At 48.6% G+C, this 17,542-nt stretch overlaps 1 protein-coding gene across 2 annotated transcripts in view; it reads left to right on the forward strand.

Annotated features, from left to right (window-relative positions):
- The window catches only part of HSPG2 (heparan sulfate proteoglycan 2), a 948,088-nt gene that overhangs the window by 824,131 nt on the left and 106,415 nt on the right, over positions 1-17,542 (forward strand). For both annotated transcript variants that reach the window (XM_078642606.1, XM_078642605.1), the window contains 2 exons: positions 10,707-10,869; positions 11,604-11,701. In XM_078642606.1, the coding sequence (XP_078498732.1) occupies positions 10,707-10,869; positions 11,604-11,701 (261 nt within the window). The remainder of the gene's footprint in view (positions 1-10,706; positions 10,870-11,603; positions 11,702-17,542) is intronic.

Raw genomic sequence — 17,542 nt, forward strand, 5'->3', positions numbered from 1 at the left:
GTCTGCTAAAAAGGAAGTAGGCCAGGGCCGGGCCCCGCAAACCGGCGCCCCCGACACGGTCGAGAAGGATGGAATGGTCGACCGTGTCGAAGGCGGCGGAAAGATCGAGAAGGACTAGGGCCTGGGGGGAATTAGTATTGGCGCCACGTCTAAGTTCATCGACCGCCGAGAGGACAACAGATTCCGTAAAATGTGCGGGACGGAAGCCGGCCTGATGGGTAGCCAATAGGTGATTGGCCTCGATGTAGGTTGAGAGCGAAGAGGTGATATGGCTCTCAAGAATCTTACTCTGGAGCGGGAGTAGTGAGATAGGCCTAAAGTTAGACAGAGCAGTGGGGTCGGCACCATGTTTTTTTAGGATGGGGATTACCGTGGCCGATTTAAATGTGTCTGGTACAATTCCTAGGGTAATGGAGGTATTAAGGAGGGTAATTGGGGGTGCTGGACAACAAGAAAACATCTCCCTCAATATATGGGCCGGGCAAAAGTCAGCAGGAGAGCCCGTTTTTACTTTCCCCAGGAGGGTACGGAAGGTCTCTTCGCAGATCAGAGGGAATTGTTCAAGGGAAGAGCGGGGCGGAGGTAGCGAAGGGCAGAAAAAGGAAGATGGGGCCAAGGGAATGTTCTGTTTAATGGTAGTGATCTTTTCAATGAAAAAGTCATTAAGAGCGTTACAGAGGGACTGAGAAGGGATAGGCTTGGGAACGACTCTGTCAGAGGCAGCTAGCTCATGCACAATCGTGAAGATCTCCTTGGGTTTGTTGGCTGCCTGATACATTTTCTGGGAGAAATATTCCAGTTTGGTCGTGAGTATAGCTTTTTTGTAGGCCCGGAGGAGAATAAGATATTGAATCTTAAGGTCGGGGCAGTATCTGGAACGCCAATGGCGCTCAGCTCGTCTGAGTTCCAATTTCTGGGTTTTAAGGGCATTGGTAAACCAGCGGTTGACGTCGTGGGGACGGCGCGTTCTAACCCGTCTGAGAGGCGCAACTTGATTGCAAGCCTCTGAGAGCCATTTGTTAATGGTGTCAACCTGCCTATTGGGAGGAATGTCTGTCAGAGTAGGAGCCGAAAGAGCTAAAGAGTGGCCTAGAGCGGCCAAATCCACCCTATTCCAGTTACGAGCCCAGATGTTTTTGGGGAGAGAGGGAGAGTTGACCTCTCCAAAAAGGGCGGAAAAGGTAATCAGGAAATGGTCGGACCAAGCGCAGGGAGATATAGTAGGAGTAGAGATAGGTAGGTTGGTGGACCATACTTGGTCCAGAGTGTGTCCATGAGTGTGGATAGGGGAAGAAATATGGGGAGTGAAATTTATACAGCGAAGGGTGTCAGAGAAATCTTTGGATATGGTGTCCTCGCGCGGGTCACCCGGCCAAAAGTTAAAATCGCCTAATAAGAGGACAGCGGAGTTATTGACCACAAGAGTGGCCAGCAAGTCCTGAATGGGCGGGATGAAATAGGGCATGGGTTGAGGGGGGCGGTAGAGAATCACCACGGTAAGGGGAATCGCAAGATTGGTGGAACGCGCCACCAAAAAATCAACTGATGTGATAGAAGGGTAAAAGAGGGGTTGGAATTGAAGGTTGGAATGGACTATCTTAGCCACTCCGCCGCCGGTCTTCCCCTCAGGACGATCAGCGCGGAGGATGTAGTACGGGTCAGGGAGGGAAGTAAGGACATCTGGTAGGGAAGCAGCAGTTTACCACGTTTCGGTGAGAAACAGAATATCGGGTTTAGTAGATTCAAGGAGATCAAAAAGCTCTACTTGATGCTTGACCGCAGACCGAGTGTTGAGAAGGGAGACGGAGGCCGTAAGGGGGGGCTTCCAGAAGACTTGGGATGAATTAATGGAGAAACAGGGCGTGGCGGCAGCGTTCGCGGCCCGGGCTTCGGATTGAAAGGTTGACGAGATGGAGCTGAATAATTTCAAGAGTATTGATCCGGGCCAAGGTGGAACGGCTAATGGGCCAGTCGTCCTGGAGTGCCAGGAGTTGGTTAGGAGAATAAGTGAGGGGACAGGCAGGGTGAGTGGCTCGGGGCCCGGCCTGGCTCGGACGGGCGCAGACGGGCTTGCCTTTGGCGCGCCGCCGGTACGCCCGCTGCGCGCGTCCGCTGCGCAGCCGGGGGAGGCACATCGTTAAGAGTGAGAAGGGGCATAGCCTAGTGTCAGTGGGCATGGCCAAGAGCCCGGGCTTCCCCCGAGAATGGCGGCAATCCTTCCCGTGGCCCGCAGCAGCGCCTTAATCGGCTGCGCGGGTACAAGCAATCAGGAGAACAGGGGGTGAGTGCACAAACAATAAAATAAAACACAGTACAAGTGACAGCAAATAGGAAAAAGAGCGTGGCCTAGTGTCAGTGGGCGTGGCCAAGAGCCCGGGCTTCCCCCGAGAATGGGGAGGAGGCGCGAGCGATACTGTCACAGGCTATTGCAGATAGCAGGAGTGCAGCAAAGTTAACCATTTGACATGGCATGATACAACCAACTCTCTAAGCAGAGAGCAGTTGCATCTTCAGTGACATTTAGATGCCACACCTGACTGATATTTACTAGATTTTCCTGGGATGTCCGGGGACCCCTTATGGCCATACTCTTTGATGGCACCCGTCTCTCCGAGTAAAGGCAGATTCAGCGTTGGAGCACTCTAAAGAGACCTTTCCCAACGACCGGTCCTTAGACATCTCCATGGCCCCAGAACAGCCTTTCGTCCCTTCCATGGCTATGGTAGGGGCTACCATCTGCATCTATTCCTGCTCAGCCACCAAGACAAACAGACTCCCCAGTCCTTTTGTGGCTACGGATGCCATTGCCACAAACCTCGTCAAACACACAGACCGAGGTTCACTCAATCTGCCACCTCCAGCAGCCACAGCCTTAAAATCACCTTAGTTTACCCTTATACCATCACAGGCATCCAGTTGGTGGCAGGATCCATCATCAACTGCCCCGTTGGTAGTACATCACATCGAACAAGTGGGTACTACAAATTGTTCAGCTGGGCTACTACATTCCTCCACTGGAAACCCAGCTACCCTTGCCATCATTCCTGGACCTGCTAACGAGGACCACCTCTCCCTGCTCAGTCAGGAAGTTCAGGTTCTTTTGGCTAAAGGAGCCATCCAGAGAATGCTGGCATCAGTTTAGGTCATGATTACTATTCCAGCTACAGCCCCGTGCTCAAGGCGTACCAAGGCCTCTTCCCAATTTTAGACATGTGCCCTTTCAATTTCTTCCTGACGAAGAAGGGAAAATTCAAGATGCTTAAGTTAGCTTTGGTTCTATCTGCCCTTAACCCTGGAGACTGGTCTGTAGTATTGAACTGCAGTGCACATACTCCCACATTCCCTTCATGCCTGCCCACAAGTGCTGCCTTCAGTTCACAGTGGGCCACAAGTATTATCAGTTTGCTGTTCTCATTTTTGGCCTCCCCAATGCCCTTCGGGTGTTCACCTAGGTGATAGCAGGGTTGCAGCACTTACATTCCCTCAGTGATTGGTTGTTGAAGGTGGGTTCTCCCCAAGCAGTCATCTTCTACCTCCAGACTACTGCAGACCTCTTGCATTTGCTAGGATTCACTATAAAGGTGCCAAAGTCACACCTGACTCCCTCTCAGATGCTCTCTTTTTTTGGATCTGTTCTGGATACATTGCAGTTTTGGGCCTATCCCATATTAAGGCCATGATTCTGATGTTTCAGCCTCCAATCTGGATTTCTGGGAGACTGACTCTGTGGTTGCTGAGGCTCATGGCCTCCTGCATCCTGATAGTTACTCATGCCAGCTGGCATATGCTGGCTCTGCATTGGGACCTGAAGTGCCAGTGGGTGCCGCATTAGGGGAATCTCTCTGACGTGGTCCATCTATCAGAGGGAACTGCCAAAGCCTACTGTGGGGAGGCTGTTCAACCTCAATTGGGTCAACAGCAAACCCCTCCCACTTCCCCATCCTGAGCTGACTGTAATGACAGATTCATCACTCCCGGGCTGGGGCTGCCATCTGTTAGAGGTGGAGATCAGAGCTCCCTGGTCTCCAGTGGAGATCAGAGCACTCTGGTCTCCAGTGGAGTCTCAGCTCCACAAAAACCTGTTGAAGATGAGAACAATATGACTGGCATTGAAAGCCTTTCTTCGCTCCATCAAGGGTAGGCTGGCTCAGGTGTTCATGGACAACACCACCGCCAAGTGGTATTGCAACAAGCAGAGCGGGGTGGGGTCATGGACCCTGTGTCAGGAGGCTGTACACCTCTGGGCATGGCTGGAATGTCAGGATGTTTTCCTGGTGGTTCAACATCTATCAGGCACTCTGAATGCCAGAGCGGACAAATCCAGCCATTGATGCATAGCAGCTCATGAATGGCTGCTCCATCCGGAGCTGGTATAGGGTCCCTTCAAAGATTTGGGGGTACCTTGGGAGTGCGCAATGTCAGCACTTCTCTATGCTAGAGTTCCCAAGGCTACTCTCGCTCTGAGACACTTTTCGTCTAGAGTGGAGCTCAAGCCTTCTGTATTCTTTCCTGCCAATACCACACCTGCCCAGAGTTCTTAAGACGATCAGGAACGACCATACCCAAGTTATTCTTGTAGCCCGGATAGTGCACAGAGAGTATGGTATTCTTATCTCCTGAAAATGAGCTTAAGTCCGTCAATCAGACTGCCTACTTGGTAGGATCTATTGTCACAGCAACAGGGCAAGATCTTGCAACCAAACATATGCACACTTAACCTTCACGCATGGAGGTTGAGTGGTGGCAATTGACAGTTTTTGACCTCCCTACTGAGGTTTTCAACCTCCCCTTTTCAGGCATATCGGCATTTTTATCCGCGTTCTTGCGGTTGGCATATCAGCCCTCCTTGTATAAGTGGCTTGTTGTGACTCTTTTCCAAAAAGGTCTAAATATCTGTTCCCTCCAAAACCCTTCAGTTTGTCGCAATGGGATTTGAATCCGGTTTAAACATTCTTGTAGGCTCGCCCTTCAAGCCTGTCCACAACTGCAATTTACCACTTCTGACCATAAAAACTGCATTTCTAATGGCCAGTACATCAGCCAGGAGGGTTAGCGAACTGCAGGCACTATCTGTGCACACTCCATACACCACATTCTTTCCTGCCAAACTGGTTCTGAAAACACATGCTTTGTTTCTGCTGAAAGTGGAGACACTCTTCCACGTCTGCCAGACCCAAAAAGAGCATTATCCTTCTACATTGATCATCCTAAGGAATACCGGGTGGACAATCAACTTGCCGTTTGGTTCACCGGCGAAAAGAAAGGATAGCCCATTCAGAAAAGGACCATCTTACGATGGATTGTACTCTGTATTACAATCTGATATGCACTGGCCGAGACGCAAGCCCCTGAGGGCTTGTGTGCTCATTCCACCAGAGCTTGCGACCACTATGTTCAGACTTGGAGGCCCGGGCCTGGCTATCTCGTATGCTGCGACCTGGACATAAGTACACACGTTTAACAAGCACTACTGCTTGGATTGTTTGGTTCTATTGTGACTGCACTTGGCTCGTTCAGTCCTCCATGATTTCTTGGTCTAACTGCTTGGGTATCTATTCTATGGAAAGTAATCTGCAGCTAGAAGTCTCTATCAGATGAACAAGTTACTTACCTTCAGTAAAGTCTTATCTGGTAGAGACTATATCTAGCTGCAGATTCCTTACCGACCCCTCCCATCCTTCCTGCTCTGAGAATGGATTTCTCCATATAGGGTAAGTCATATGAGGTCCTTAGTGTCGTGTAAATGGCGCATCAGCAGCCTTTATGGCTCCATGCTTCTGGCATGGAAAGGTTGCAAATAATAAACTGATGTCTGTGCTCTGGGGGGTGCATATATAGGCACCATGCACGTCACTTCTGGCGTGGATGGTGTCGAAATGAAGCAGAGCTACTGCACCTACTGGTGTGCAATGATACTGCTTGAAAAGTTTTAGGATTCAGTCTGGGGATTATTCTATAGTAAGGAATCTGTGGCTCAATAGAGTCAATGGGGTAACTGCCTCAGATGAAGACTCCGATTCAACAAAGAAAGACCCACAAGAGGTCTCACTCTATGGGCGAGAAACCCCCCCCCGAAATTGTTCCATATGAAGAGGTTCAATGTACCTCAAAATAGACTGTTAATAAATCTAAGCAGTGCTCCAAATCTGCTGGGGTTGCTCGCACTTGAAACAGCCAAGCCTTCAACTAGAGTCACCCTCTCCAAAAAGCTAAACACTCATGCAAGACCTGTTGGTTTTTAAAGATGTTGCACAACAAAGCAGGCTGCTGTGCAACATGGTTCAAAATGAATCAGTTAAAAAAAGAAGAAAACATTAATAAAGCCAAATAGTTCTGTGCAAGCTATTTGAATTTCTTAATGTTTTTTTAAGAGGATGTGGCGTCCCAGCCAGAAATGCCACTTGGGGAACTGGGGAACCAGTTTTGAGTCTTGGTGTTAGCTCAACAGCCTGTGATTCTGTGCAGCGAGCTGCTGTGCCACATCTTTTAAAAACATTAATAAAGCCAAATAGTTCTGTGCAAGTTATTTTGAATTTGTTAATATTTTTTTAAGAGGATGTGGCGTCCCGGACAGAACTGCCATTTGTAGGACTGGGGAACCAGGTGCGAATCTTGGTGTCGGCTCAACAGCCTGTGATTCTGTGCACATGACTTCATCTCCCCGTGTCTAACAAAAATTAATGTGTCCTTGTGTAATGTAACTGGTGCTTATGTAAAGCACCGAAAAGTCAATAATAAAGAGTGGCCAGCGGAAGGACACTGGCCACAGGAAGCAGTACTTGTGCCATTTTGGTAGCAGGATGGGAAAAAAAAGCACAAGCGCCTCGCGCGGCAGCAGGAGGAGGGGAGAGAGGAGGGGCCCTGGGCAGGATTCCCTTGCGGAAGCGAGCAGCAAAGCACGATAATTGCTACCATATGGCGCCAGTTGCTTGCTCCCGCAAGGGAATCGCCAAACGTGCACGCGTTGCCATTCAAAGCAATGCAACGTGTGCACGTTTTTGCCTGCAAAGCTGTGTCCTTTGCTAAAGGTATTTCCTATGCAGCGCGAGACCTAAAAAGGACAATGACACTGCAGAGGCCGTGGGGGCACTCTAGTTGAGGGGATCCTTTAGGAGAGGAGGAGCCACAAACAGAAATGGGAGGATCAACAAGCAAGTGACTCATTTGGCACCCAGCCGCACCACAGCACAGTCATTGAGGGCAAACTAGGGGGAGGGGGGTTCCCCGAGGAGTGGAGAACATTTACTTCAGACATCTAGTTCCTAAACATAATCAAACATGGTAACTGCATAGAAGTCCCCAAGACACCACCACACAGACCCGCAAAGGTCAGGAACTTCAGGAGACAGGAACTCACACAACTGCAAGAAGAAATGAAAGAGCTTTTACAAAAAAGTAGTAGAAAGGGTTCCTCCAAGGGAGGCAGGAAGTGGCATCTACTCACCCTACTTTCTGGTTCCAAAATAATGCTTAACACCAATACCAATCCTTTACCTCAGATTTCTAAACAAGTTCATGAGAACTCAACACTTCAATGTGACAACACAATAGGAAGTATTACCACTCCTAAGAAAAGAGAAGTATAAGACGTTTCTCAGACTAGATCTAGACTAAGTGCTACCAGTTCAGGGTGCTACCCTACAGTATAAAATCTTCACCAAGGGTATTTACAAAGTGGCTACCGGTAGTAGCAGTGCACCTAAGAAGACCAAGCGTTTGTGTCTTACCCTTCCTAGACAACTGGTTGGTAAGAGCACATTCCAAGCAGAGATGCCACAAGGACATGCAGACAGTAATGGCAACACAGCAATGCCTCGGGTTCACAGTAAACCATAAGAAGTCTTCTCCACAGTCTGACCAGGTGAAAGTGTCCATGGTAGCAACCATAAATTCAAGAACAGCACGCACATACCCAGTCTGCAAGAAAGCAGAGGCGATTGCAGAGCAAACTCTCCTTTACCAGAGGATTCGGTCTCCATGATGGCATCCCAGTTATACGGAATGCAAGACAGCATAAGTTCTACATACTTGAATGGATCTGCAATGGATGGTCACAAGCCATGGGGAGCTGGGAAGATCTAGTGGTTATCACAGCAAAAGTACAATAGAGAAAAGAAAATGGTGAAACACAACAAATGTGCCCGTAGGGAGACCTTTCAAAACACCATCACCCATGGTGAACATAACCACAGGTCCATCTCACAAGGGTTTGAGAGCACACAGGCACCCTGAAGGTCAGAGGACTCTGAAACCACATGGATACTGTGAGATAAGTAAACTATCTAGATGACAGTTTCTCTTGCCTTGACAGCTTTTCAGGGACATATATTATAGGATACACAGTACTGATCCAAACGGACTACACAACTATGTTCTACCTCAACTAACATTGGGTGGGGAACAAAGTCCTTCCCTCTGTTCAACTGGCACAAGACATTTGAAGGTGGGCAATCCTAAGGGACATCACGCTGCAAACAATCCACCTATCAGGGAAGCAGAACACAGAGGCATACAGACAGAGCAAGCAAGACAGCACCTCCCTCAAATGGGAGATGAAGCAGGAGGTCCTGTACAATGTCTTCAAAATCTGGGGCACAACAAAATATAGACCTCTTCGCAAACCTGCAAATAGCCAAGATTTTGCCTCCAGTTTCCCACACCACCAATCCAAGATGAATGCCCTGTCAATAAACTGATCAGGGAAATGAGCATACTCCTTTCTGCCGATTCCCCTGATTCCAAGGGTACTAGACAAAGCAAGAATGCCAAACACCGTTTATCCTCATAGCCCCACAATGAGCAAAGTGGACCTAGTAATCAGACCTACTGGAGATGTCCAGGGGGCAAATGATCCCAATCAGGGCAGAGCAGGATCTGCTAACCATGCAAAACGAAAGAGCGGACAACCCGGAACCAGCCTTTCTGAGTCTAGCAGCATTGCGCCTAAATACCTAGAATCCTGCCATCTACAGCCACCCCCATGACAATGGAAATTCTTAGAGAGGCTAGGAAACCAAGCATAAGAAAATGCCACATGGAGACGTTTAACAAGTACATCCACTGGTGCACAGACAACAAGAGGATGCAAACAAGAACAGAACAGGAAACTGTACTAACATTCCTCACACACCTGTTAGATAACGGCCTGACCTACGCATCACTAAAGTTTCACTTAGCCACAATAGTAGCTTATACTAGAGGTACAACATAGATCAGTCTCTTTACATTCCCAGTAATAAAAATATTCCTGGAAGGGTGAAAGAGGTTAGGGCCCTGCGGAACGTAAACACAGTACTAACACAATTGATGACAGAGCCTTTGGAGCCAATGCACAAGATGGATTTAAAGACAACCTTCTTAATAGCAATCACATCCCTACTCAGGGTCAGCTAGCTACAAGCACTGAGAACACAAGAACCATACCTGCAAATCCACAAGGAGAAGTTAGTCCTCCGTATGAGCCCACAGTTCCTATCTAAGGTTGTATCTCAATTCCACATCAACTAATGCATGCAACTACCTGCTTTCTTCAAAGAACTAAAAACGTAAGCAGAGAAAGCCCTTCTCACACTGTACATGCGAAAAGCAATGATGTCATACCAACAGGAAACAAAGGGTTTTCACAAGGGAAACCAATTATTTGTCTCCTTTGCCAGAACAAGCAAGGGATCACGAGTGACCAAGGGAACAATCTCACGATGAATAGCAGAAACTATAGAAACCTGCTACAACCGAGTGGAAAAAAATGAACTGTGCTCCCCAGAGCACACTCAAACAGGAAAAAGGGTGCAGTGCTTGCATTTCTAGTAAACTTACCCATTGACGAAATCTGCATGGCAGCAAACTTGTCATCTCCACACACCTTCACAAAACACTACTGCGTGGTTATCCAAATGAACGAGGAAGCACAGCTAGGACAGAAAGTACTCCAACACCCGTTTGCCAACACATCCACTCTTCAACCTAACCTACCCAAGGAATGAGATACCGCTACATAATCTGATGCACAGCATGCAAATTCAGAAAAGAATTCATGCTGCAAATCGAAATGGCCACTTATCAGTAGGAGTAGTTTTGCAGCTTGAAGAATTTTCTGGATTCACATGCGACCCACCTATTTTCCAAGAAGTGGGATATGAAGCAAATGGGTAGGAAGGACAATACCTAGAGGAAAAAAAAACAGGGAAAGAGAAAAAAGAATTTGAATATGGTGACCATGCACAGGAACTTCTGTGCACCGTCTGAGGTCACACAAGGGATGGTGTTACCACCAAATGATGGTCGACTCTCACAAAAAAAAAACTGGTACCAGACCCAACCGCTCGATGGCGGAATAATGCGCAGCAAGTGAATCCAGAAAATTCTTCAAGCTGCAAATCTACTGGTAATTAACCATTTCATTACAGACTATGTGCTATGTTTAACATGGGCCCGCTATTCCAATGTTTCCTTGGGAGTCCTAACTCCTCGACGGTGAGGATTCAAGCATGTGAATCTATGGAAGACATCAATAGTGGAGAACTACCACTACAGGTAGGTAACTTTTTTTTTCTTTGCTGGCAAATGGACATAGAAAGGATCATGTAGAAAACTATACTTACTAATGAAAAGGTAATTCTGTTGTATTTGGTAGATAAAGGAAAAACAATTGGTACTAAGGGATATAGATGGCAAAAACAGCTCACATCATTCATTTTTCCTCTTAGCACCGTTGATAGTTCGCATCACACCCCAGATTGACGTGAAAGGCATTGGTGGAACGGCAGAGTTTAACTGTGCTTTTAGTGGAGTTTCCGAGGCCAGGATAGAGTGGTTCAAGGACGGAGGACAGCTGTCACCCAGCCACAGCGTGCACAATGGGGTATTAAGGTAAGAATTTGGTAGTGGGATTTCACAGTAGATATACAAGGCTAATTCAAAATGACCTGTGGTGTAGAGTACAAGGTTGCTGGATGTTGGACATAGCGAGATTTGACCCTTATATGAACAATGTGAAGCATGTTCATTTGTAAAGAGAATTGGTGGTTTCTCTCTTGAAACTCACATCCTGATAATTTCTCCTCGTTAATTGAACTTAGACTTGTCACTAACCGTATATTTGTTTTAAGAATCAAGGAAATGTATTTGTCAGAGGCTTAAGAGACTAAAAAGATATTTTAAAATTAAGTTGGAGGTTTCACTGGTATTTACTGTGAAAGAATGGGGGTTGACTCCTTACTTGAAGGCAGTTTGATCCTTTATTAGTGAAACCTGTGTTACACAGTATCATGCTCTGATATATTACACTTGACTGGGAACCTATGTTTACTACATCACTTTGTAAGATATGCATATGGCTGTAGGGATCTCTAAATGAGACCGGGTGATTAAATAGCCTTCTTTTCACTAAGCCTGATTTATCAGTTGATGCTGGTGTGCAACAACTCACTATACCTATCTAGGGAAGACACAGTGTATTCTGTTTTGAAGTCTACAAAGATAATTGGCATAGGATCTAGACTGTCTGAGAAATATGGATGTTATGACTATTGGGCACTTAAGGCTCCCATGTGATCACCCATGTGATTTTTATTTTTAAACCTCTGCCATCTGTTGCCCTGTAGGATTCCAAATCTGAATCGTGCAAGTGAAGGAGTCTACACCTGCAGAGTGACCAGCTTCTCTGGACAAGCCCAAGATAGCGCCAAGCTGGTCATCCAGGGTAAGGCATGAAGCTGATGGATATGCAGTGCTGTCATTCAGTCAGTCAAATAGTGCCATTACAGTCTTTGCAACTGGAGCTCCATGAACCTTCCACGAAAAATGAGGATGGCCCCCTGACAAATGCATCCTTTGTCATAAAAATAATATGCAAAAGCAGTGCTGGAATGGTATAAACTGATGAGATTGTAAATGTAGGAAGACCAGGAGTCGTAGCTATTTAGAGAGAACATGAAAACATGATCATCTCAGGACACTTATAATATCCCTTGAGAAAATTTGAAAGGTGGCGCATGCCAAGCAAATAGAACAACTTCATATTTCATTGTGTGTACCTTTTAAAACCAACAATTTTGTGTGAAAACCCTTGGAAATTGTTTGTAGCATATTCTGTTGGAAATGTCATGCTCTGAACACTCCTGCCACCTAGTGTTGGGTACTTAATCTTTTCCTATGTGAGGGAGGGAGAACACTCTGGGGCAACCACACCCACCACCACAGACCAAGCTGCATTTCCTTAGAAGCCTTGGTGCCAAGAGCTATCCTCTGCTCCGGAAAGGCCTTGAGGCAATGTTGCTGAGCCTCAAGTTGAAAAGACTCCAGCCAAGCCGCGGAGCTCTGAGCCACCGCCCTTGGTACCAAAACCCTCCACACCAGACTCGCCACTGAGCAAGCCGCTTGTGCCTATAGAGTTGCCAGATACCCCAGACATAAAACAAAGAAAGGTCTACATACACCCCAACTGTAGAAAAAAAAGTCCTGTCTACCACCACAGGAGCCAGACCCACTGTCAAATGTCAAAGGCTTTTATATAGCGCAACAAATCACCAAAAGAGGTCTCAGGGCGATTGTCACTCCAATTGTCAGAACCCCATTTGTAAATTCACTGAGCAACAGGAGTTAAAGGGCTCAACCATGGAGGTTGTCGTGGGGCCTGACATACTATATATAGGTACTGAGAAACTGGGCCAAGTACTCTCCCTTTCAGTACTTTGCTCCCAGTGGCAGGACGGGTCAAGCAGTCCTAAGCTCTTGGAGGGGAAGGCATGTGAGAGGCGTATACAGGCTCAGGACTCAAAGTACACATAGTAATGGCAATATGATGGTTTTCCAGCCCAAAACTTGCTTTTATGAAAAAATGAATATTTTAATGTGGTTGCACAAAGCATAGCATCAACACACTAAATCATCTCCACAGCCTGTTAAGGTCAGCTTGGAAGCTTCATCCTGGGTGAAATCTCAGAGTCTCTCTGTCCTGTCAAGAGAGGTTTGTACTCTCCATTCTATACTTGAGGAGACTCCCAGATGTGGCCCCATGCAAAAAAGTCTTTCTGATAGATACATCTGCCGTGTGGATTCCTCACCTTGTGAATACCCCTTGCGTCAGCAACATTCGGAAATTCTTTTTTTCGTAGCCTCGCGCCGACGTGGACTCCTGACGTCATAAAGACACGACCTCGCTCGCGACTCCGCTGACGTCACCGACGCCTACAATAGGCCCACGCCGGCGTGATGACATCAGTTCCCTTTTTTCCGCGTCGTCGACGCTAACGGTTTCGGGATACTCTGTAGCCTTAGTACAGTGTTACTTTATTTCCTCGATTCTCCATTCTCGGATATTTGTGTTCTATTGTCATGTCGACAAAGAAGACCGGGTTTAAGCCTTGCAGAGAATGTGGGAAGATGATGTCCGTTACGGACCCTCACCAGGACTGCATCTGGTGTTTAAGTTCGGATCATGACGTCGATGGATGTTCATAGTGTCAAAAGATGAATCCGAAGGCTCTCCGTGAAAGAGAATCCAAGCTTCTTGTGGCCAGGATTAAGGCGAGTAAGGTGAAAAGATCATCGAAGCACTCGAAGAAGTCGAGGTCGAGATCCAGGTCGAGGTCTCGGGAGGCGTCGGCTTCGAAGTCTTCGTCCGGTCACACCTCTGGTTCTCACAAGAAGCACAAGAAAAGGAGGCATGGTTCCCATCATCATTCTAGATCGAAGTCTCCCAAGAGGATGAGGTCGAAGGTGATTCCTCTTCAGGTGTCGGATCGAGAAGGTGAGGCTTCGCCTTCGGAATCGGTGGTCCAGTCTCCGATTCCAGTTGCGGATCCGTCTCCGGCTCCGTCTCCGTCCCCGGCTCCGTCCCCGGCTCCGTCCCCGGCTCCATCTCCGGCTCCGGAGGACACAGTTGGGGTTCCTGTTGAGGAGGAGGTTTCGAATCCTGTTGAGGAGACAGATTCGAACGTGCCACGAGGTCGACCTGAGCATCCACCATTCCCGGCTCCAGGTCAGGACCCCTCTGCGTTTTTAAACGCGATGTATGGTGTCTTCTCGAGGTCGTGGTACCCCTCTGGAGCACCTTCGGGTCCCATGGGTCCAATGGCTTTCAATTTGGGTGTTCCACACTCATATGCTCCGGCACCCTTCATGCCGTATATGCCGGCTCCGACTCCGTTGTGGCAGTACCAAGCTCCACCGAGGTCGACGCCGGTGTCGACGCCGGCTCGGCCAAAGTCGACGACTCCGGTCCCGGCGTCACCGGCTCCTTTGGATTCTATGGGGCGGCCTTCCAAGCCCTCGGATTCGGTTCCGAAGTCGACTCTGGCGCCGTCGAATTCGGCTTTGGATTCGACCGCACTTCGAGTGAAGATGAGATCTCGTAGAGAAGCTCAACGACTTCTGGATGAACAGAGGGTTGATGAATCATCTTCTGAGGTGGAGGAAGGTGAGCTGGAGGGGAGTTGTTTTGAAGACCTGGCGGATGCTAGTGGTCTCGAGTTTTCTCCAGAGTGGTCGTTGCCTTCAGGACCTGAAGTTCCCTCCAGGGATGTTCAACCTTATCATGTTGTCATGAAGAAGGCAGCAGGACTTTTGGGTTTGATTTTGCCTTCGGTCGAGTTTAAGTCGAACTTGTTAACAGAGGTCCTCCATTCTCCAAGCTCGTCGGTGGAACCTTTGCTACCATTTAATGACGCTTTAAAGGATCCCATCATGGAGGTTTGGAAGAAGCCCTTTTCTGCTCCTGCAGTTTCGAAAAGTGTGGCAAGGAGATATAGAGTGGCTCCTGAGGATCCTGCTTTCTTATCTTCTCATCCTTCCCCTGAGAGTTTGGTAATTCAGGCCGCTTGCTCTAAAAAGTCTGTTGGGGCTTTTCCGCAAGTACCTGCCGACAAAGAGGCCAAGAAGCAGGATCAAGTGGCGAAAAAGGTTTTTTCTTCGGCCAGTATGGCTTTGAAGTCTTCTAACGCCACTTGCCTTATGGGAAGATACATTCATGCTCTTATGGACTCTATGCGTTCATTGGTCCCTAAGGTTCCTGAGGAAAGTAGAAAAGACTTTGAAGAAGCTTTGTCTGACTCTCAGGCGGCGGCTCGTCAGGTCATCCAAAGTGGACTTGATACTACGGATTTTGTGGCAAGGATCATGGGCACGGCGGTTGCCACGAGGCGTTCAGCCTGGTTAAAGTCTTCTGATTTTTCAACTGATGTGCAGTCTGCATTGTTGGATTTGCCCTTCGATGGTGTGGGGCTTTTTGGAAAGAAAGCAGACACGGCCTTGGAAAGATTCAAGGACAGCAGGGCAACTGCTAGGTCTCTTGGCCTTCAGGTCAGGGGCGCAACGAACAGGAAATTTAGAGGATTTGGCCGCTCTTCCTTTCGGTCGTATAGACAAGGCCAGCAGCAGCAGCAACAGCAGCAGCAGCAGAATACCTTATATAGGTCTTACAGAGGAAAGCAGAGGGCACGTCCTCGAGGGCGTCAAGCCTCCTCCTCCTCCACCTCTTCCAACCCCCCAGCCACAGAAAAGCAGCCCTAGATCCGCCATTCAGGATCATGTAGGCCCAGTGGGGGGTCGGCTTACCCACTTTCTACGAGATTGGGAATCGGTTACATCAGATCTTTGGGTTCTCAATCTCGTAGAGAATGGGTATGCCCTTCCCTTTCGGGAATTCCCTCCCAATTACCCTCCTTGCCAGGGGTATTGCTCAGAGGAACATCTGTTACTCCTTCAGGAGGTGCGATAGAGGTGGTCCCAGAGCAGGAAATGGGTCAGGGATGCTACTCCCGGTATTTCCTGATTCCCAAGAAGGATGGCAGGCTTTGTCCAATCCTAGATCTCAGGATCTTGAATTTTTATCTGAAGCAGGAGAAATTCAAGATGCTCACCCTTGCTCAGGTTCTTCAGGCTCTGCTGGAAGAAGACTGGATGGTGTCGCTCGACTTGCAGGATGCGTATTTTCATATTCCGATCCTGAAGTCGCACAGGAGGTATCTCCGTTTTACGGTGGAGTCGCAGCACTACCAGTTTGCGGTCCTTCCGTTTGGACTTACTACTGCACCTCGAGTTTTCACCAAGGTGATGGCAGTGGTGGCGGCGCATCTCAGAAGATCGGGGATTCCTGTATTCCCGTATCTGGACGACTGGCTGATCAAAACGGAGTCGTCTGAGAGAGTGCTTCATCATCTGCAGGAGACAACACTGTTGTTGTTCAGGTTGGGTTTTTCGATAAACGTACCCAAGTCTCACCTGGTGCCCTCCCAGCGCAACCTGTTCATAGGTGCTGTACTGGACACGACTGTATGTCGTGCATTCCCTCCCCCTCAAAGGATTCGCGACATACAGGAGATGATTCCTTTATTCTTCAATGGAGCGGTTGTTCCAGTCCTGAAGGTCCTCCGCCTGCTCGGTCTGATGGCTTCTTGCATTCTGTTGGTCAGTCATGCACGCTGGCACATGAGGGCACTCCAGTGGTGCCTCCGCAGGCAGTGGTATCAACACAACGGAGATCTCAGGGAGTCGGTGAGGATCTCCAGAGAAGCTGCAGCGGATCTGTTTTGGTGGGGCGTGGAAGGCAATCTGTCTCAAGGAAAGCCTTTTCATCTGCCTCCATCAGTGGCCTCAGTGATAACGGATGCATCCACTCTCGGGTGGGGTGCTCATCTGGGGGATCTGGAGGTCAAGGGCCTTTGGTCTCCAGAGGAAAGGTTGCTTCACATCAACCTTTTAGAATTGCGGGCGATACGTTTGGCACTCAAGGCCTTCCTTCCTTCCCTTCGCGGTCGGTCAGTCCAAGTCCTGACGGACAACACGACTGCGATGTGGTACATCAACAAGCAGGGAGGAGTGGGGTCGCAGTGTCTCTGCAGAGAGGCTCTGCGTCTCTGGTCCTGGGTTCAGGACCATCAGATTTGTCTGATGGCAAATCATCTGGCCGGGGTGTTGAACGTTCGTGCAGACAGTCTCAGTCGGCAGTTCTCTGCCGACCACGAGTGGAGGCTTCACCCGGGCGTGGTTCACGACATCTTTCAGATGTGGGGGACTCCTCGGGTGGACCTGTTGGCCACTCGCGAGAATGCTCACTGCCTGTCATTCTGCAGTCTCCAGTATCCGATGCAAGGAGCCTTGGGGGATGCGTTTCAGTTGAGTTGGAGAGGTCAACTCCTTTACGCGTTTCCTCCCATACCCTTGATTCCTCGGGTTCTGAGGAAGATTCGGCAAGACAGGGCCCAAGTCATATTGGTCGCCCCGGATTGGCCAAGAAGGGTGTGGTATACAGATCTTCTCCACCTCTCCTCTCACCCGCCGCTCCGTCTCCCTCACAGGGCAGACCTCCTCTCTCAGATGGAGGGGCAGGTTCTACACCCCCACCTCCAGACATTGCACCTTCATGCCTGGAGATTGAGCGGGGCAACCTGATTTCCTTTTCCCTCCCATCTGACGTTGTGGATGTCATCTTGTCAGCCAGGCGTGACTCCACTAAGTCCATCTATTCTTATAGATGGGCGAAATTTGTCTCGTGGTGTGGGGAAAGGTCTATCGATCCTTTGAAGGCCCATTTGTCTCACGT

Source organism: Lissotriton helveticus, chromosome 5_1, assembly GCF_964261635.1.
Source record: "Lissotriton helveticus chromosome 5_1, aLisHel1.1, whole genome shotgun sequence".
In the NCBI taxonomy this organism is placed as follows: domain Eukaryota; kingdom Metazoa; phylum Chordata; class Amphibia; order Caudata; family Salamandridae; genus Lissotriton; species Lissotriton helveticus.